Raw genomic sequence first — 21,735 nt, 5'->3', positions numbered from 1 at the left:
TTCTCAGACTAAGCAGCTGTTGGACCATGACAGCCCTTTTCCTGCTCCATTTCACCTCTGCGCTCTCTGCACCACTATCATTCATTGCATTCCTGATACGTTTAAATTACAAATTTATTAGAACAAATTCCTCTGTTCTTCCTGTTGTCTCAGTACAAAGCTTGGAGTAACTTTGGGTGCCTAACCTAATAACAAGTGGGACTGAAAAACCTGTTTTCTGGCTCTTGCTTCTGAATTTGCCTTTCATTTTTATTACGTAAAAGGGCTACATTACAGTTATATTGTACCACCGTAATGACATCCCAGGTGAGGCTGGCGGTTCACTGGCAAAGCTGTGGGCTGAGGAGGGGGAGAGCAGGAAGGTTTGCGGCTCTGCCCTGTGGTGCTTTCAGGGGAGCATATCGGGAAGGTTGCACTGGCTTTGTCTCCAGCTGTGCTCCTGGCTGCTCTGCTGGGAATAGGAAACCCAAGAGGGTGACAAGAAGTGAGTTCTGTGAGGATACACAGCAAGAACCACTTAAGGTGACATTTGTTCTCCTTGGAATAATTTGTTCAAAGCCTTTTTTTTTAATTATTTTTTTTCCCTTGCATGGGAAATAAGAACATAAAGGCACCAAAGCTGAGTGTGTGCCTTTGCTCCCGGCAGTAAAGTGGATAACTCAGAGGACAGCATTGGTAACCTCTGACAGCATTCCACAAAGTAAATACAAGGCAGAGAAACTTCACTTTTTCATCCTCTTAAAGCTTGCGCTGAGTAATATTTGTACAATTCAGGTAACACGATGTTAATTAAATGAACTGAAGATCATAAGTGATCTCCAGGCAGGAATCTGTCAGACTGGCTTGTTGCTAAAGTAATGGCAAAACAAGAGCTGACTCATTAACTGCAAGTTCCACATGAAGATGAAAACAAACATCACTTTTGGTTCTTTTGCTTCGGTCACGTTGAGATGTTTTAATTTTGACTTCACTGGATGTTTTCGCTTTGTAGTGTGCCATGTCACAACCCCCCCCGCCCCCCATCGGAAGCCAACCCAAATGAAACCAAAATCTGGTTCATCCTCCAGGCATCCACCCTGGCATCTCTGGCTGCGTGAGGCACTGCCCACATGCACACGGCCTCCTCCCAGGACACAGCTCTGGCTCACTCCACGTCCTCTTCATCACTTCGGTTTCGCACTGACGGCTGAGGTCTCGGCTGCACCGGGCCCTTCCTACCCCGGGGCGGCCGCTCGGCGGGACCTGCAAATGGCGGGGTGGCCACGGGGAGGGGGTCGCGGCCCCTCTGCTGTGGCCGGGCAGCGCTTCTGCAGGGCCCACGCCACGGCTGCCGCCCCACAGGTACCCCGGCGGGGCCGACAGCCGGCCGCGTCCCAGGCGGCGAGACGCCCTTCCCGCCCCCGCGGCGGGCGGGGCGGAGGGCGGGCAGTGCCGGGCCGGGGGCGGTGGCGCCCTCCCTCACGGCGGCAGCCAGTGAGCTCGGTGGGGGTGGCTGGGCGGCATTTCCCGGCCAGGTGGGTGCCGTTGGGGAGCGGAGCCGGGCGGGCAGGCAGGCAGGCTGCGCTGGCGGCATGGTGCAGCAGGAGCCTGCCGGGGCGCCGGGGCTGGCGGCGGCGGGTGAGGCCGCTGCTGCCACCGCCGAGGTGCGGCTGTCCCGGCGGCGCTGGGCCGTGGTGCTGCTCTTCAGCAGCTATTCCCTGTGCAACGCCTTCCAGTGGATCCAGTACAGCAGCATCAACAACATCTTCATGCGCTTCTATGATGTGAGCGCCTTCGCCATCGACTGGCTCTCCATGAGCTACATGCTCACCTACATCCCCCTGCTCTTTCCCGTCGCCTGGCTGCTGGACAAGAGGGGCCTGCGCTTCATCGCCCTGGCTGGCTCAGCCCTCAATGCCCTGGGCGCCTGGGTGAAGCTGGGCAGCCTGAAGCCGCACCTCTTCCCCATCACCGTCCTGGGGCAGGTCATCTGCTCCCTGGCGCAGGTCTTCATCCTGGGCATGCCCTCGCGCATCGCCTCTGTCTGGTTCGGCTCCCGTGAGGTGTCCACTGCCTGCTCCATTGCTGTCTTTGGGAACCAGGTAATGGGTGGCTGACCCTGGCTGGCTGGGCACCTGGGCTGGGCTGTCACCTGCCTGGCTGGAGACTGGGATTGCTAAGGGGGCATAAGGAGAGGGAAGAGATGCACAGGGCCTGGAAGGGCAGCAGCAGGGGTAAGAGGCACTTTGGTGAAATTCCCCCTGGGAAATGCAGCTGGTACCTGGAGGGATGCAGCTGGGGTTAGACTGCAGGTTGATGGTGGTGGCAGAGGCAAGTGGGACCTAAGTCTATAAAGGTGGGGGCAGCATGTGAGGTGGGTATGATCCTAGCTTTGAGAGGTGTTTGGACTCAGGGTTGTCTCCAGTGCCCTCTTGTCTGTGAATCATAGGGGTGTGATTCAGAAGAACCAAGGATGGGCTGGAGGGGAATGTGCGGTGCTGAGAAACGTGCTTTAGGCAGTGTGTCCTGCTAACCTCAGATCTGCAGTTGCATTTGGACTTGACACTGCAATATCCTCCTCCTGCTAACAACTGGATGGGACAAAGGAGATAAGCTGTCTACTGGAAAGAGTACTTGTCACTGAGCCCTGGAGGAAAAGGACTTTAGCACTTTCATACCTTTTAAAAGTAGGTGCAGAGTTTCCCCAAGCAGTTGCTTTGAAAAGAAACAAACCTCCCATCAGGCTAGGGTGAGGTAAGCTCCTCGAGCACTCTTGTATTGAGGTGGGTCAGGGAGGCCAGTGACCTGCACTTGCTCAAGGTGTGACCATCTTCCTGTAGCCGGCTAGTGCTCAGAGGAGATAAATTTTTCCACAGCTTGGAAAGGATCCAGGAAATAGCTTCTTGACCCTTGCACCAGAACACCCACTCATCTCTGTTGCATGAAGCAGGCAGGCCAATACTGATGCAATGTGGTGTAGGCAAAGTGAGTCTGGCTCTGCAATGCTGACACAAAGAAGAGGGAAGCAGAACCTGGCATTAGCTGTTAGGCTGGACCCGTGCCCCTTGCTTTGAGACCCAATGTACTCCCCTACATATGACTCTGCACCACCCTGGACCACCTTTGATTCAGACCATGAGTGGCTGCTATTTGGATTTGAATGGTTTGCAATTCAGGTAGTTTCTAATGCACGGTTCTCTCTCACAGATAACTTTGTGTGCAGTGGGTTTGAGGTCTCCTTTCCACACATTCCTGGGTTTCTGTATTTATTTAGGTACTGCTGAGTCAGAAAGAGGTGAATGCTTGGCAATGGTATTTGTGGAACTGAAGTTTGGGGAACAGCACTAGGGAATTAAAGAGACTCTGGTTTACATAATTTGGAAAGAGAAAACATACTTATCTTGCTCTGAGAGAATTTAAGCTTTCCTCTTTGCTCTTATCACCCAGGCTACTGGACTGTTTTTTATGTGTTTTAAATGAATCTTCAGAGTGAAAGGCATTGAACTTGGCATGAGGACTCTGCTGATTTAGGGGTAAATAAGTAACTGAACATTTTTCTGTCAGATTTTTTTTTTTTTAATTATTCAGGTGGAGTTACTCAACAGTGTGCGTAAGAAATCCAAACAATGAGGTTTTCAGCCTGTACTATGTGCATGTGTGGTGCATTGTCCTAAAAGGAGCAGGTTAGTACAACAGTTATGAAAACCAAACTTTGGCTACACTTTTGGTGCTCCACACTGCTCTGGGGGTTGAACTGACATGTCAATGAGACCTCAGTTCAGTACATAGCCTTTGCTTTGTAAGCCCAGACTTTCCTTTTAGAGAACTGGAGAAGTCAGAAATGGCAATGACTCCATAGGAAGGACTTATTCATTCCCTTAGTCAAGGGTCCCGAAGTGCATAATCACAGTGAATGAAAAGTAGCTGTTTTGTTTACTGGTGATGTTGGGCAGGGGGAAGAAATAGAGGCATCCTTTTTTCCTGACTCTGCAATTAAAGACTATGGTTTAGGGAGTGTTAGCAAAGGGTATAATACAGCGGGTTTCTAATTGCAGTATGCCAGCATGGCAAATTATTCCCTGTGCTCATTGCTTTACAACTGTATGGCTTTCCTTTCCTTGCCATGTCACTTAGTTACAGATCCTCAAGGTAGAAAACTCTGTCATGATTTGTTATCATGATTATTATTATTGAATGCCAAGCACTGATGTCCCTCTCCATCAAGAATTGCAACCAACTACGTAGATGAGTGGGGTAGTGTCACTGCTTCTCTGATACCCCTGCTCTCTTTCTGCTCATACCTTCTTGGCCGTAGGCAGTATTTAAACGGTGCTGTCCTGAGGAGAACCCTGCCTGCTGGTTCATCTAGGTCTGCCGGGGTGATGCTGCTGCTGCTGTTTGCTGAGTGATGGCAACCTTCAGGTTCAAAGTTAGCCTTGCACAGTAAATCATTGAATCCGTCAGACTGCGTATTAAATACCTTTTAAAAACCAAACAAACCCTAGTGGAGTATTAGATTCTCCTTGCTTGTTTCTGGTAATGTGTTGGCTGTGGTATCTGAAGTGCAAAGAAGGGTTAGATTGAGCACTCTTGAATCAATGCTGGAGAGCTTCTAGAAGAGAAGAGTGTGAATGCCTGTGGAGGAGATGATCACACTCTTTTGTTTACCCACTGTGGCTTTCATATTTTATTTTTCCCCATTTTAACAGGGAAATGCACAGGTTTTCCCATTCTTTTTCCTTGTCCCTGCAAGTGCATGTATGGGGAGGTGTAGAATGGGGTTTACTTGTATGTTGGATACTTTGGCATTAAAATATTAGTGTTATTAAAATAGTCCTGGCATCTCGTTGCTTAAAAGACTAGGAAAAATTGATGTGGGGGCTTCTCCTCAGGCTGAAGTTCTGGAATAAGGAAGCAGAAGTGTTTTGGAGAGTTCAATAATGTCCTTCAGATGTGTTCGAATATTGGGAGGATTTTGTCTAGCACGCTTCTCTGCTGAAATACAGCTGTCAGTAGTAGCGTGCGTGCTACGTTGTCAGCAGTATCACTTGTGGAGGAGCTCAGCACGGGATATCTACGTGAAGTCCCACGCACAAGAGATGGGTGGAAGAAAGCGATTTGTATGAGGCTGTGCTGCTTCCATTTTGGTATATTGATTCATCAGGCGGTTCCCTGTTTGGGGCCATGGTTCAGACCTGACAGGCTGCATCAAACGGGCTTCTGATTTCTATGTTGGAGGGAGACTGTCCCCTCATTCTTTCTGGTGACAGGACTGCAGTGGGAAGAAATGCTCTCCTGAGATACTGGCATTTACAAGAGTATGAGCTTGCTGGAGCAGCAAGCCATGCCCCTTCCTTTAACATACTTGCTCTGCTGTATTTTGAGGATGAGGAAACACAGTGCTGTGGCATGACAGAACTAACACAGTGGTGGGGATGTTTAGGTAATGAGTTCAATTCTCATGGCTTTTTGAGACTTACAAGCTGATGCCTGATGGCCAGGTACCAGCTCTCTGCTTCAGCTGCCGTGGTGCATGCTGAACTGCTGTGCTGGCCCATGCTTCTTCATGCATGTGGGTTTTAGGAGTACCTCTTACTGCTGCACCTCCCTGTTGTCACCTGAGGGGCAAGGGACATGGACAGCAGGCAGGGAAGTGTGTAACTGTGTTGCACAGGGGCAATGAAAGAACATTTGTGTTTGTGACTTTGTATTGCTTTGCCACCACTATTGTTACTTTTTTTGATTGAAATAGACCTTGTTCCTGGCTCTTGCCATTCTGACAAAGAGAAACAAGCAGCTAATGGGCTTTGGAGTAAGGATGCAGGTGTGCTCGACAATTTTTCTGCTGTAATTTTGCCTCTTCGTTTTTTAGCAAGGATTGATAAAAGGTGTTGATGTGGTTTCTGAGGAAAGAAAACTTCAGCTTCATATGAATCTCTGCCTCTGGGGAAAAATGATGCAGCACCCTGCTGATCTTCAGGTGGGGTCTGTCCTTGTTCTAATGCAGCTGGCATGTAACTTCAGAGATTTAGGGCTTCCATAACAGAAATGGCCTGAGGGAGAGCTTTTAGGTCCTATCTGCAGACTGCAGGGAGTGCCAGTCTAACAGTGATTGGGTGATGGCTTTTGAAGTGGACAAACTGAATGATAAGCTGTGAATGAAATTCAGGGAAATGCTCTCTCTCTTCTGGTGGGTGTTGCCAAATAATCAAGTGAGCAACATCTGAATGGCTGTATCTTTTGTGCTGGTGAGCCTGCAGTGCTGGTTGTGCTGAGCATGTGCTGCTGTTTGATGTCTCACTGCTAACTCTGTTCTGTGCCTGTCACACTTCAGGGAAGGCAGCATCTGAAAGTCTAAGAAGTGTTGTGGAAATGGAGCACGTCCTGTGGAATTCCTGTCTTCGAGTGGACTTCTGGATTTCTTTGGCTGTTCTGTCCATGTTGGAGGCTCCCCATCTCTTCAGATGAGATTTGATGACTGTTAGAAATAGGGGCAGGTGGTGGTCTGCCTCGCATCCCTCTGTAGCTTGGCCCTGTATCTCCCAGGGTTTCAGCTATTAGAGTAGAAAGGATTTTAGCAAGGACCCAAGAGGAGTAGTAGTGGCAGTAGTTAATGGTTGACGTTCTCCAGTCCTGGCTCATTTCTCTCCCTGTAATGAAAGGCAGGGTGGATCAGAGAGCTTGGATCACAGGGAGTGCTATGTGGCCAGCTCTCCCAGATCCTGGCCATGGCTCAGTGTGGGAGGGCGTGCTGACCAAATAGCAACGTGGCTTTCTCAGGAATGCTTAAGTTTCTGTAAATGGACACTGGAGCCTGAAATGAACTTTTTCTACCTATTTCATTTGGTGCTCCCTTCCCAGCTACACACCAAAGGCAGCTCCCCCTTCTCCCTCACAGAAGCAGTTAGCTTTTGGGCAAGCTGAAGGAGCTGTCAGAGCTAAAACCCCTCTTCTGCTTTACTCTCTCTTATCTACTGCTGTTGTTTTGCTGAGTTGCGTTTCTTTCCCAGTAAACTGGGGGAAGGTGCATTCAAGGCTGAGAGGCCCTCAATGACTTGCATAGAGGAGTGATCATCATATGGCATTACATCATATTAAGCAGTATGAGATGATGCCACAGAAGCAGAAGTGTGATGAGGAAGGGCGTTTGCTTTGCTTCCAGGAGAGTACACTTGATTGTGCAAGTGCAGTTTGAAAACATACATTATCTCCCACATCAGTGGGAGAGGGAAAAGAGCCTAAGCCCTATCTTATCTTGTTACAAGGCCTGGATTACAATTTTTCCTTTCACAACTTGTGTCCTTTGTGCTTCTTAAAACACTGAAAGAAAGGCAACTAAGCGGTGGTTTCCAAACATTTACGTATGTTGACTTCCTGACTATCTGGATTTCAACTGGCCCTTTTAGTTCTTCTGTCAGTGGTATGGAAGAAGCATATTCTGTACAGCAATCAGTACAAAAGTATACTGGGTAGGAACTGGCAACTTCTGCTTTACACAGCTCTTCAGTTGGGTATTTTCAATTCTACTGTAGGCTTTTGTATAGAAAGGCAGCTGGGACCTGTGGTGATAGCAAAGGATCAGGAAGCCAATGTGCAGAAGGAGTCACAGGGTGTGAGAAGGGAGGGGGTGGCTGCTCTCTGTAGACTGCGATACAGGAATTGTAGGGTCAGAAAGTTTAGCTGCTCTTGTGAAATGTCATGGTTCTAGCGTGGGAGGTAACTGTAGTTGGGAAAGGAGGGAGCACCACAGGGCAGAGCTTTGACACGCAGACAAGAGTAGAGGAAGAGGCTGTGTTGCCCAGCGCTTTGGAATAGGTACCTCCTCAAAGGGGTTCCCTGGGTGAATGGAGATCCAGGTCTGATGCATTTAATTATGTTGGCAGAACTGTCAGAGAGGCCTCTGGCACAGGTCCTGTATGTATTGAGCTTGGTTCAAAGTTTCCCTCTCTCATACATGTAAAAGCAACATAGTGAGGAGGAGAGCCCTTCCGTTCCCCTTGGTAAGGGCCTTCCTGCTGCAACAAAAGGCACATTGTTCAGATCCAGCGAACTGCAACTTCCCCCTTCTCTCACCTGTCAGTCGTGTCCTTTTGCCACTACCAGTTACATTCTGCACCTTTGCACTGGTTTGCACTACAGGGTAGCTAGCATGGGATACATGATGTGCTGATCTAGTCTCATCTGTTACTGAACAGCATGGATATTGCTGTACTTGGCTTGTGTGTTTTCTCTGTAAGATTTTTGGAGAGACAACTTATTGTTGTGGTGGTTATCTGAGATGGAGGTTTCCAGAAGAACAACAGTTGCAGTGTGCAGACTTGCTTTGCTGACTTTTCACCGAGAACCTTGGCTTACCTGGTGATAATATTGTCGGATCAGTTCTCATTCATTTGGGGAGTATCACAGGACTTGTTTTTAAGCTCTTGGTATCTGAAGCCACTTGTATTAGAATCAAGTATAATTAAAAAAAACCCCACAAACCAACCCAAAACAAACCCCAAAACCCCAAACCATTTCTGCTATTGTGTCTGAAGAAGAACATCTTGCAAATGTGAAGCCCTATGAGCTTAAACATATCTGTCAGAAAACAGGTAAATCAGTATGTACAGCAGGACTGACTTGTTAAAACAATTGAAATATCAGTCATTTCCTTCCAAAGCGTGGTTGTCCCTCTGGTTTTCTAGAGGATTCCTCATCTCTGCATTCCTTGGTTGACATGGATGTTGAGGATTACAGGTTTTAGAGGTGCATTGTAAGTAAATGGTTCAAGACTGGTACTGCATCTCCCCAGTAGTTACACAAATCTTTCCCGCTCCCCTGCTTTCCAAGGCTGTGGAGGAGGTGCCGTTAGAAATGGAGGGGTGGCCTGGAGGGAATTGGGTTGGTGTGACCCTCAGAAGGTTTCTGGCAGTGGCACTGTGTGGATGGCTTAGTGTAGGGCTGCCAGGAGAGGAAGTCTTAGGCCCAGGTGAAGTGTTGGTTTTATTCATGCTTTAACACATTGAATTTGATAGAGTTTCACAAATATCCCCCAAAGAGGGGTCTGCAGTGGGTAGTTAGATTCTCTTGTTTCTGTTTTCCAGGCTGATCTGTGGTGGTGGTGTGCGTGAAAGATTGATTTCTAGATCAAGATGAGCGTGGGCCCCGTTAAAAGTCACTCTTCTGCGAGTGGAAACGTAGAGTAGCTCGACTGTGTGTTGACAAATGCAATGAGCTCTCTTTGCTGAGAGCCAGTGAAGCCCTTGATTTTATTTTATATTTTTTTTCTCCCAAAAGCCTTTCCCTTGGTAAGGTACGATGCATCAGAACAGAGGAGCATCTGGCCTAGGTCAGGCCAAATTTGTCAGGCAGCCCCAGGCCAGTCAGTGAGAAGTGCTAAGGGAAAGACAGTAAAAAACGAGTTTATCCTCCTAATTCTCCGAAGTCTTGGCTTGGGAACTTGCTGAGATTGTGTTGAAATCTTAGTGTCTGAAAAGCCTATTGTATTTGTGTTTATCAATGTGTAAACTTAAATCTTTTGATTGCTACAGTTTCTGCCCATTTGGCCAAACTGGTGGGCTGCTGGCCTGGGGTTTCCTGGGACTCCTGCCCGTACTGGGCCTCCTAAACCTTCACATTGCTTTTCCCTTCCTCCATTCCTGAATTGAGTATTTGGTAACAGAGCAGAGTTAGCAGTTTGGTGTGTTTGTGTGTGAGTAGTGTGGGTTTTCTGTTGACTTGTTCTTTTGAACTCCTGGATGAATACCATCTGGTCCTGATGCCTTGTACAAGAAATCAGCTGAAATAAACTGATTACGATTTTCCACTGATAACGCTTCAGATTTTTGCCATGTGAAGAAGTTCTGTTGATGTGGAAACCTCCCATAAATATCACGCCATGAACGCTGGTGCAAGACTTCATTTAGTTCTCCCTCTTTCTCGAATGTTCTTCCACAGCGATCATCTTTTTGCCTTACAGACTTTCTGGCAGGCTTCCTGATTTTGCTGTGTTTGAAGAGTTTTGACTTAGTTTGTAAAGTTGTTCCGCAGCCTGTTTTGGCCTAATTATAGTTTTACTTTAGCTTGGTCCAGCTTCCTGTCTTTTTTCTTTGCTTGAAGGAATGATGTCCAGTTTTTGAGTTGGGTGATGGTGGTGGTAGGTTTTTTGGGTTTTTGTTTGTTTTTTGTTTTTTACTTAACTGTCGTTCCTTTATTCTGTTCTAAAATCTTTTGCTAATATTCTCTAAGCTTACACTGAGCCCCTGATGCAGTGTTTTTACACAATCTTAATGCCACTTGCATACATTTAATTTCTTTGACTTTTCTTTTTAATTTCCTTTTAACAAGCTTCTTTCCTTTTAGGCAGCTCCCTCTTGTGAGTTAAATATTGCCATAGTGCTTTGGAGGGTGGTGTTTTGTTTTTGGTTTTTTTTTTTTGTCACTGCTGCAAGGAAGCTGAATTTGAGTGCAGTGCAGAACCATTCTGTAATATTGATCATGGTCACACTGTGCTGCTCTAGGTCTAAATCACAAATTGTGCTGCCTCTTATAGGTTCTCCTCAGAAAAGAGTATTTATGGAATCCAAAAATGCAGTCTCTGCATCATCCCTGTCATGACGCTTATTTAGCCTGCAAGGGCATTGCTGAAATTTCTCACTGTTGTATTTTTTCTGCCTTTGCAGCACCTCTCTCTATCTTTGAACACTTTAATTGACCTTGTGCGTTTGGTGGTCTTCTCTGTTGATATTTGTGCTTACTTAGGGAATTTTATAGGGCTTTGGTATTCCTGTTGCTGACTCTTAGTTTTCTTTAAGGTGGAGACCCACTGCTCCATCGATCATTCATTTACAATTTTTATGCTGATATCACACTGATTATCTTCCTTCAGCAGACTCTTGGTATAGAAACAGTTAAATTAGACATCCCATTTTCCATTTCAAAACTTTGGGTACGTTATGCCATCTTATTAGCCACTTACTCTTGGTTTTGTTGCCTGTTCTTGTACACCCTTTTATATGATGATGTTGTTGGGACTGGTCCTTGACAAAATTCAGGTGGGAAATAGATTCCTTCTATCCTGTATCAGCCTTTAAAGAATAAGTCATCTGAACAGTGCACTCTGCTGTAGTTGTTGACTTCCCTGGTATTCTGTTTAAAAATTACCTCAAAACCTTCTTAAAATAAAGTGCCAGCAGCTGGGTTCCTGGGGAGAGATTCTCTGACATCAGGACGGTGTTGTGTGTTTTTGGTGTGGGGATGCTGAATGATGTGCCAGATTTTGGCCACTAGAAGCCTATCTATATAGGTCTTGGAGACCTTTCTGCCTGTACAAAGGTTGGAGATGCTAATTTGTAAGCTGGTGAGAGGGACTGCACTATGAACCCTAATGACTGATGGCCTCTGTAAGGAGGGTAGCACAGACGGTTGCAGAACCAACCTTGTTTTCACCTTGCTTCATTTTCCAGCCCTGATATGAGAGTTATGGAAAACAGAGAAAAGTTATTTGCCAAGGCATCTTTAAATTCCCTGGTTAACTGGTTACAGTGTTGCCTGTTGGGGTGATGGTGATGTGGGCACTGGCCTGCTGAGAACCAGGCTAAAAATCTCCCTGTGAAAGGTAAAGTGTTGTTGAGAGCTTGTCTTTGTTGCTAAAAATGGTATGAATACTTCAGGGTCTGTGAGTATCCTCCAGGAAATTTTCAGTTTTAGTCAAGTCAAGGGGCCTCATCTTCATAGGGTTAATATCAGTTGCTCTGAAATATAAAATATATCTCCTATTGTTATGATTGCTGGAAATTTTTTCCCCCCTTTTACCATCTAGTCCTTCTCAAAGGTTTAACAAACTCCTAATGGATGAAGTGGTTCATTTTTTGGGAGGGGAGGAGAGAGGACAAAATTGTTCAGGTCTTCTGAAAAGACGGCAGCAGTGTCCAAGAAAGCTGAGTAAGTCTGTGTCCCATTGGGTAAGCAATGACTTCCCACTAAAGGATTTCTGAACAATTTGCCAAACAGATTCTCAATACCCTCTCTGCTAGGTACATCAGATAGATCCTTTTTCAGGAGGGAGAAGCTAGAGGGAGACCTGAAAAGAGTGAATCTTGACTGTGGTCCTGGAGGAACTTATGTCAGAGGTCAGAATAAAGCATGGATCTCTCCTCCTTTCCTGTTCTTGTTTTGCTGCAGTTCAGCAGCTCATGGGACTAGCATGTGATTGCAGAGAGCAGGAAGCCAAGAAGCACCTAGCACAGGAATCTGGCCTACATCTTCCAAGAATGAAACGATGATAAGACAAAGGAGCAATTTCCAGGAACGTGTTTATAGACCTCGTTTGGTAAAGGGTGGAAGGCCACATGTGAGACTTGATATGTAAGAGCTAGTAGGACTCTTTCCTCGAATGGAAAGGAGCAATGTTGAGAGTCTTTTCCTTGTAGCTTGAACCTTTGGGAATACTAAGGAGATAGGAGTGAAGCCCAGTGTAGCTGTGTCCTGGGCTGAGCAGGCATGTGGGAGCCACAGGCCTGCACTTTGGCCACAAGCAGGGCAAAATAAATATCCTGCAGAAACAAACAGGCTTCTGCCCTCTAGGAGCGATCTCTGTGAGCATCTGTGTGTGGTGCAGTTACCTGTTCTGTGCAGCTGCAGGCTTGTTTCCCTTGTGCAGAGAAGGGGGAGGCATGCAATTCAATGAAGATCAGAGCTTGAAGCCTCTAAGCCAGCTGGTAGTCATGCTCGCTGGTAGTCAGTGAGCCACAGGGATCAGCGGGCAGTGCGCAGTAGGAGAGCAGACCTGACTCATCGTGATGAGAGGCTGAGGATAGGCCATGTCTGAACAAAGTTGAGCTCTGGCAAGTTTAGTCCCGTGTCAGAGGCTGCCTGTGCCGTGTGGGTGTTAGGAACGTTTAGCCTTCCTTAAGGTCTCTTTTAAGTTTCCTCCTAAACTCTTTCAGTCCTTGACTTGCTATGTGGGACAGCACAACTTGTGTCTGTCTTCAGTCCATTTAACCAACCCCTGAAAGTTCTCATTCCTGACAGTGCCCTGAACTGCTGGGGCACATCTGTAATCTCCTGGTGACTCTTCCCACTGGCACCCTGAGATGTCCCAGCACCAAGAATGAACTTGGCACAGATGCCTGTTGCTGATCCTGACCCAAGCTATTCCAGGTCCCAGTGGAAGGCACTGTTTGACACAGAAGTTTGGCCAGACCTGGTTAAAAGTTACTTGTTTGTAAGCTAAATAAAGTGTCTGAGTCTAGCAGATAGCTCTATTTGAAACATAAGCATTCTTTCTGTCTCAAAAATCTACCAGCTGGATGGAGGAGGGTGCAGTTTGTGGAGAGTTTTTGGCTGGATGGCACAAGCTGATTTTTATCCCAACTACCAGATGCGGCACCTAAAATGTATTTGTTCTATGATCTTGATCCTGGTCAGTGAGCAGGTCTTCCAAAATGAGTCCATCGGCATCCCAGAAACATGGAGATATGACAGAAGAAGCATGCGGAAAGCACAAGGAGTTTTTGCTAGAAGGCAGCCCAGGCAACATGTCTGAGCTTGTGCCTGGGTTACAGGGCTCCTGGGTCCTTCTGCTCTGTACGCTGACATGCTTGGATGTGGTTTATGGGCAGCACAGTCCTCACCTTTCTTAGTCCTTGCTTTCCATATCTGTAGAGTAATAGACCCTTTCCAGGGACTATGAAGCCATTAAGCACTGCAGAATCCTTCTGTAGTGCAGCTGTTGGCTAGTGGCGCTGTTCAGTCATCAGCGAGGCATAAACAGTATCCTCTCCAGTGCGTTATCCTGGGACAATGGGTCATGGTGATGCTAATTGATTCCTATTGACCTAATATTTCCTATAAGGAAATGGTAAATGCAATGGGCTTAGTTTGACTATATCCTCATTTCCATGGTATGCACGCTCCTACCTCCTCTCTTAGTGTGATGAGGGCAGTGGCTCTATAGAGGCTGTATTGGTGTAGCATGAATAACCACTTTGGGTGGGAATTTTTTATGCTGTTAGTCTGTATTGGTTCAGTGGTACTGTTAGTGCTTTCCTGTCTCCAGGCAAATGGTACAGCCTGCAAAAAAGATTGGAAATCTCTGTTTCAAACAAGGATGAGAATGGCTGCATGGCCACCTGGCATCTCTCTTGGGTGCTTTCTCAGTCCTTCCATCTGTTGGAGGCTCTTGTGTGTGTCTTGTCACTGTCCACAACAGCAAACATAGGCTTAAATCAGTAAATACAAAAAATGAGGGTGTTGCTAAATAAAAAATTGCTTTTTTGTGGTAAGTGTGCAGAACCTTGAGAGCAAGCAAGAGCAGAGCTTGAGCATGGCTCTCTTTCTGATGTCTGAGAGGGCTGCAGGGAAACAGGTAAAATACACAGTGCTTGTATTTGGTGATTGAAACACATTCACAAACAGTGAAACACAAAGTGGGGGGTGAAGTGGCTTTTGTAGGCTCCTCTTGTGTTTAAAGTACTCATGCATGTGCTGAGTGCACTTCAGGTCCCACTTTATGAAAAGAGAAGTGTGGTCTTAAGCACCAAAGCAGCTATTTCTTCTCTTCCCCTATTTGAGGGTGGCACTGAAGGTCTGTGCCACTGTCAGTCCCACTTATCAATGTGGCAAAGCCAGTGCTACTACAGCTCCTTGTCGCTGTCTTGGAGAAATAGCTGTGGAGTTAAAAGCCCTAATGTTCTCATTAAAGCGTGCGCTGCCACTGCAGGAGCTCCTCAGCTGGCCATGTGGGGCTCTTGGCACCGTAGAGGCCAGAGTTGCAGGGTTTTCTTCTTTCAGAGCCCAGCGTTTTATCCAGGGGCAGTTGCCAAGCCCCATCACACAACCTCCATGTTTAGGATAAGTGCCATCAGCGCTTCCTTTGCTCTCAACCTTGATGTTTTTCTAGGTTCTCCCAGCGGTCATAGAATGAGCTTTGTCTTGGGAGGGGGCTCATTAGGAAACAGTGTCACAAAGTGGCTGAGCCAGACTAATATCTCACTCGTTAGGAGTGGGCTGTTTTCTGTTCCAGCCCTTGTGCTTGTCTGGCTGGAAAACAAATTGGTTCAACTCATTAAACCAGCAAAGAATTGGTGGGTTTTGAGGGTCTTGTTTTCTGCCACTTTTAAAGAGCCATATTGTATTACCAGGTGATCAGGCCAGCACCAGAGCAGATGGGAGATAAGGAGTGGGATGTATGTGTGGACAGGAACATACAGGCATGGGGGAGGACAGGGGAAGTAAGACTTCCACTTTGATGGAAGTCTTGATTCTGCTCAATTCTATTATAAAACCTCGCCTTGAATATCCTGACAGTTGAGAGTGCAGTGGGAGGATCTCTAGTATGGCCTAATTGCAACAGATAGCTGGCTTTTATCTCTTAATTGTTGGGTGGTAAAGAAGATTTTCACCTTGGTTGTGAAATTGGATTAGGCTCAGCTGAGCCCTTATGGGGCATGGGGGGGGGGGGGGGGGGGGGGGTGAGCTGTGGGGTGGTGGCAGTGTTGTGGTTTCACATCACACCTCTGTGTCCCCTGTCTTTCCTGCTCAGCTCGGCATTGCTGTGGGCTTTCTGGTCCCTCCAGTTCTCGTTCCAAATGTGAAGGATGTGGAGAAGCTGGCCTACCACATCAGCATCATGTTCTTCATGACTGCAGGCGTGGCAACAGCCCTATTTATCCTGGTCGTCATAGGTAAGGAGGTGGGACCATGCACATGAAACCAGGTGGGACTGAGAAGATCACCCTGTGTGTGTGAGGGGCCTGTGTGCTAGGAACTGGGCTGGGTAGGTTATCTGGGGATGTGTCCTAGCATGCTTCTGATGGGGTCATGTAATAACATGTCTTGCTGCTTCAAACCCTTCATGAACAGCACATGTAGAAGGGAGTATAAGAGGTTGTGGGTGAGCCTGCAAAATTGTTCATTTCATCCTTGGATTGCCTGCATAATAAAACCCTGGCATGAATAAGTCCTGTAAAAGCAAACAGAAATCTTCCAAGGTTCACAGCCGTCTTGCCTGCAAACAGGGTGCTGGGTCTTGGGTTATGTCTTGGACCTGACTAACCTGCCTCTTTCTCCCTACCCTTAAGAGGTATATGACATCACAGGAACAAGCTGTTCCCAGGAAAAAAAAAGGTAACTAATGAGTGGAGAGAAAGAAGCATTAAGGGCAGTAGCAGGACACCAGAGGTGCAATACCCCTGTTTAATATGTGAAGTGGAAGCCAGATCTTTAGCAAAAAGATTGGTATGCTTGCTGGAGAGCAGAATTTGTCTGCAGAATTCCATGTAATTTTTATTTTATAGGCTCCTCTTGCCAGCTTGTTCATGTTGTCTGGTGGCTGGATCAGATGTAGACTTTAAAGAATCTCGGGCAGGGAATAGACAAGGTACAAAAATGGCTGTCTAGCACCTGGTACAGCAGTATCACCTGTGACCAGGATTTCTGGATGCTATATTAATGCTAGTTAGGGACAGCAGATGGCTTGGCCAGCCTAAGAAGTGCCAGGCCTGAAATTAAACCTGGCATAGGTCATTGCTCACTGGGCACTGCAGGGCACGAGGCCACCTTTGCCAGCTGGCTTTTCCCATTCCACTTTTGCATTTGTACCTCCACACAACATTCCTGCAGCTGGCTGGCCATGCTCCTGGAGACAAAGGCATTATTAGTCCTGACAGCTCTTGTTGCTACCAGATACTGCCTATAGAAAAAGCTAATTGAGGGCAAGGTGTTTCCCCACTGGCAGGTGTTATTGTTGGAGAGAACTTGTTCCCTCCTGTTCCTGGGTAAGTTCATGCACAGAGATAAAAGCTTAAAGACAATGGTGTGTTTTGCACACTTGGTTTCACCAGTCCCTCTGCTGTCCCTCAAATGGCTCTACCCACAGTGTGTGCTCAGTCTCCCCAGTTGCACCATTACAAACAGGTGCACTTTCTGTCTGGTTTCAGTCTTCAAGGAGAAGCCCCCGCACCCTCCAAGCCGAGCCCAGGCCTTGATCCAGTCAAGACCAATACAGGAGTATTCTTACGTGCAATCAATCCTCCGTCTGCTCCGCAATGCCAACTTTTTGCTGCTTATGGTCACTTACGGTAAGCTCTGGCCTTTCTTCTGTGCAGTTATCACTGCTAGGTATGCTTAGCTTCTCCCTTCCTCTCTGTGCTCTGCTGGGGCAGTAACTGGCCTGAGTTGTTTTAGGGGAACGTAAGAATATCTGTGCTGCCACAGACCAGGCACCCTTCTAGCCCAGTAATCTCCAGCAGTGGTTACAAGCAAATGCCTAGGGAGGAACAAAAGCAAGGGAAGCACACAGAGGACAATAGGCCCCCACTACTGTTCTCCCAGTCTTTCACTGTTTTCAGTTCAGGGGCTCTCCTTATCCTGTTGTCTTTTTTTTTTTTTTTTTTTTTCCTAGTCAGATTAGTTCATTGCTAATAACTAAGTACTTACTGAAGAGAAATATGGAGCTGTGTCTGAGTGCAAGTCACAACACTGAGTGCAAGTCCTTTCCCAAGGCAAGGGTATGGCTGCCAGACGTCCCCATTGGAGGTCATGTGGAGCACGCAGATGTGCAGACTGCGTCAGCTTCCTTGGCAGTTCCCATGAAGCAAATGGAAGGAAGGATTGGAGAACATCTTCTTTTGCCATCTGTCCTTGCACACTGGGTTTGCTGCTTGCTTTTCTTCAGCAGTCTTGGTCTGTTTCTCTGAGGGCAGTGTGATATGTTGAATCTGTTCCTGATTGCTGGATTGCCATATGGAAAAGTATTTTTGTCTTCAGCAGAAAGGCCATTGTAGTCTATGCCTCACTGCATAATAGGATATACTGTAGCCAGCTGGTCTGCAGGGAGTTCTGTCCTTACTTCCTACCAGCATGCTGTGGAAATTCCTTAGGGGGAAAGTTATTAAATAGTGCTGGAAGTTCTGTTGTGTGGTGGTGGATGAGTAGCCAGATTGGAGTGAGTGAGATGGTGGCTTTGTATCTGCTGAGGGTGCTAATGGTCTTTGGAGCTGTTGAAATCACTTCCTCCTTCTCAGTGCAGTAGTCTTCTAGAAATGCCCCTCTCAGATCACACTTAAGCTCTGCTGGCTTGCATTTGTTTGCTTGGTTTTCATAGTACATGATGTCTTCTCAGAAAGTGGAGATAGAATAAATGCTTTCCCCTTTGTTTTCCCTGAAGGGTGTCAACTGAGCAGATGAAACAATTTTACTTTAGGCACAGTCTGCCTGTCAGTTTTTTCTAACAGGCATAAACAAGTCCTAGAGGAGAGAGGAGGACTCTCAGTATGAAGAGCATGTTTAGAATCTGATCTCCCTGGGATAATTCCCTTCTGGCAGTCACGAACAATGTGGAAAAGCTGTTCAGTGGCTCATAATTCAGTCTTTCTTTCTGCTGGTCTGTGGATTTATTCTGTTCCTCTCTGTGTCAGTCTCATGTCAATCTCCAGCTTGACTTCAGATGGTGACTGTTACTCAGAGAGGGAACTATGCAGTGAAACTTTTTTAAAAAAAAACCAAACTAGTCTGGCTTTAAAATGGGGACAGTTTTTCCTACTCAAGTCAAAAGTTATGTTGGCCAAGATTTAAGACATCTGCAGCCACATGAGTGCAACTGAGTCATCCTCCCTAGCTAACACAAAGATACCTGCAGCCACTCTTGGCTTTTATATTAGCATAGTGTGTGTCAGGGGAGAGAGGGGGAAAGCTGCTGCTTGTTCATCTCCCTGGCTGTAGAAAGAATGGGGGCCCTTATATTGATGCCAGGTCAGAACGGTTCTGCAGACCTCTAAGGTCTTGATATCTCCTGCAAATCCAATGCCTTTCCGGTGGTAAGACTTGCAGTGCTGGAAACGTTGGTGGCACTGTGGCTGTGTCAGTGCAAGTGAACTGTTTTTCAGGAAAACCCTCAGACAGCCTTCTCCCAAAGGCGGCTGACATTGCTTCCATAAAGCTGAGGCATAACATGGAGTGGGCATTAAGAAACTCTGAGTTGACTGAGTTGGGCTCTGCACTGGAGAGCATGTTGCTACTGGGAGGCAGTAGGCAGGAAAAAGAGTGGGAAAGCTTGGGAAAGGCTGGTAAGGTGGGAGTGATGAGACAGCCCCAAAGAATCAGTACTTGGAAGGATGATGAGGCAGTGAGGAGGAGGCAGGGCAGTGAGATCTGCACAAGGAACCATTGTCCTGGAGGATGATGAGGATGAAGAAAAGGGAGACCAATAGTCTGGCATGTAGGCAATAGGCTGCTTAGCTGTAGAAGACTTGGGTTGTAGTCTGAGGCTTAATAAGGGTTCCTTTTGGAACTGTAGGCAATAAACTTCCCCTTTATGGCCTCTGTAAAATAGAGGAGACACTGTGAAGTCTCCAAAAGTGTTTTTCTACAGCACATTACAAGCAAACCATGGTAACTAGCTAATGAATCAGGTGGGGCTGGACCTTCAGATGTCCTGCTCCCAGCTACTAGTTCTGGTTTTCCTCATCTGCATGGACAAATGGGCACTGCCCCATTGGAAACAACCCTTGCCTGTCTTATGGGCATTCAAACAGCTGTAATTCATGGAGAAACTTCACTGAGCAACTGTGACATGTGAAATGCCTACAACTTTTGCAGCTCTCACAAATGCAAATTCGGCACATTGTCTTGATTCTTAGAATATTTTGCCTGACTCAGGTGCCAAGTATTGCTGCCAACTCTGCACCACTTTCAGCCCAGCTTGGGAGCAGCAGCCTTTCTCTCTCTTGGAAATCGCATGCCTCACAGAGCTGCTGTGAAGCTGGCATACTGACAGCATCAGCTACCACAGCAGTGTCTGGCTGTCCCTGCGAGGCTGCTGTCCTCTTGGCTGGGCAAGAAGTAGAGGTACACAAATGACTGGTCTATGTTTATGCTCAGCTTTTAAGTGAAGCAGTAGTGGGCACAGGGATGGTGCTGATCTGCCACACTCCCATACCCTGGTACTGCAGTTTGTGGTGTCTCCTAGTGAGCAGGGTGCTCCAGAGGTGGAGATAGGATGAAGCAGAATTAGACTCTCAGGGGCCGTTTTGCCATAGCCAAGTGCTGCAAAGAGCTTTCAAGGCTGACGGGCGCCTCCTTGCTGTGGGATCTCCAATTGTTCTCCTCCCTCTCTGGCTGCTGGCCCTGCTGGAGCATCCAGCCTTTTGGAGTAACTCTTGGAAAGGGTTGGGTGGATTCTTCCTGCCTAAAGAGCATGTCACTCAACTTACTAACCTCTCCTGTAACCTCCTGACACATGTTTTTGGAGTAGGGAGCGTTGTCAAGGCAATTGGCTTATTTGGGATCACTTGCATAAGATTCTTCATCTGTTCTGTGCCATGCAACTGTGGAGCAAGCTCTCCTTAATGTTGTCAGAGATGGTGTGTGAAGGAAGTGTGATGTCCCTTCCAGCTGCTACTCTTGTGGCTCCTCAGATTGCTTCATGACCTGTGTAGAGCAACAGGTATCCAGTGTCCCAGTGGAGGAGTGGGCTAGGTGCAGGATCACTGAGTGCTTCAGGGTCAGGGGAGCTGGGGGACTTCAGGGTTAGGGGAGTTCAGGGGTTTGTTCCCTTTGTCAAAGGTCTGCCTGCTAGACTGCACTTCTGTGTCATGTATTGTGATGTTTCTGCTTTTAGCTGAGGCTGAAAGAGGAAAGGTAGGAAATGGGAACTTGACATGTATCTGTTCTGTCAGGATTTCGGGCATTTGTGCCAGAGTTTTTACACCCATACCTCCTTAGGGAGCCTATAGATGTGTGAGCTGCAGTGGTGAAATTTGTGTCCCCATCCCTTCCCCCACCAGGATCACTGAAGCCTTGAAGAGAAACTAACTGCAAATGTAAATGACTTTCTGAGAAGAAAGTTGCACAGGCTGTTACAGACCTCATCCACCTGGGGAAGGTTTCTCAGTATCGCCCAAGGTGAGAGTGTAGCCGTTGCAGTACTTCTGGTCCAGTGCCCATATGGATGTTCTTGTCTACTTTAAGCAAAGCCCTTGTTTTTTGTGCTCTTTGGGAAGGCATTTAAGACAACCAGAGTTGCATGTAAGCTGGAGCAGTGTCTGAATGGGGCTTGACCAGTATCACCCCAACGGTTTCCATTCTCACCTTGGGTGATACTGAGAAACCTTCACCAGGTGGCTGATGCCTGTAACAGTTAATCTAAGTTCCCTTTCAGAAAGACAATTACTTTCACAGGGTTTTTTTTTTTTTTTCAGGCTTCAGTGATATCTTTTAAAATGCAAGACTTTTCCCATGCAGACCCACACCCCAGGTGCCTGGAGGAAGTGCTGTCTGTGCTTCACCAGTGGCTCTGCTCCTACTTGCCTTCTGGTGTTTCTTGGCTTGGAGAGGATGTTTCTTACTGGCTCTCAGCAGGGAGAGTGCTATTAGGCTCTTCTCTGGGAGGAAACCACATAGGTCGATGGCACTGGTATTAATTGAATTCCAGGCCCTTGTTAAAGTGTGATGCTGAGGCAGGTGCTTTTCTAGTATTTTACCTTGGCTGGGGGGAGGAGAAAACTCTAATGCTAAAGATGGGTCTGGCTGTGAGGGAGGGTTGAGACCCTATGAAGGACTTGCAAGACCCTTCGGTACCAGAAATGTGCACAGCCATTCCTCTAGCTGCTAAGGTAAGAACCATCCTGAAACTGCAGGGTGCTTCCTGCTGCATGCTGAGATCTGGCTGTCCTTGGTCTGCATTTCTTTCAGTAACCTATGCCTAGGTAGTCCGGCTGGCTCTCCTGAGACTTGGCAGCCTTGTTATTAATCGCTCCTCCCAGAGATCTCTATCTC

General features: G+C 47.1%; 1 protein-coding gene across 3 annotated transcripts in view; it reads left to right on the top strand.

The window, feature by feature from the left end:
• Positions 1–1,431: 1,431 nt before the first annotated feature.
• FLVCR2 (FLVCR choline and putative heme transporter 2) overlaps positions 1,432–21,735 on the top strand; it is a 39,582-nt gene continuing 19,278 nt past the window's right edge. Inside the window, exons 1-3 of one of the 3 annotated variants that reach the window (XM_010305043.2) lie at positions 1,432–2,081; positions 15,503–15,644; positions 16,899–17,039. In XM_010305043.2, coding sequence (XP_010303345.2) covers positions 1,572–2,081; positions 15,503–15,644; positions 16,899–17,039 — 793 coding nt within the window. In that variant the 5' untranslated portion in view covers positions 1,432–1,571. Of the gene's footprint in view, positions 2,082–2,559; positions 3,156–15,502; positions 15,645–16,898; positions 17,040–21,735 lie in introns of those variants that run through there. The other 2 variants (XM_075753853.1, XM_075753855.1) reach the window with 2 other exon arrangements.

Source organism: Balearica regulorum, chromosome 5, assembly GCF_011004875.1.
Source record: "Balearica regulorum gibbericeps isolate bBalReg1 chromosome 5, bBalReg1.pri, whole genome shotgun sequence".
NCBI classification, from domain to species: Eukaryota; Metazoa; Chordata; class Aves; order Gruiformes; family Gruidae; genus Balearica; species Balearica regulorum.
This window is presented reverse-complemented; position numbering and strand designations above follow the sequence as displayed.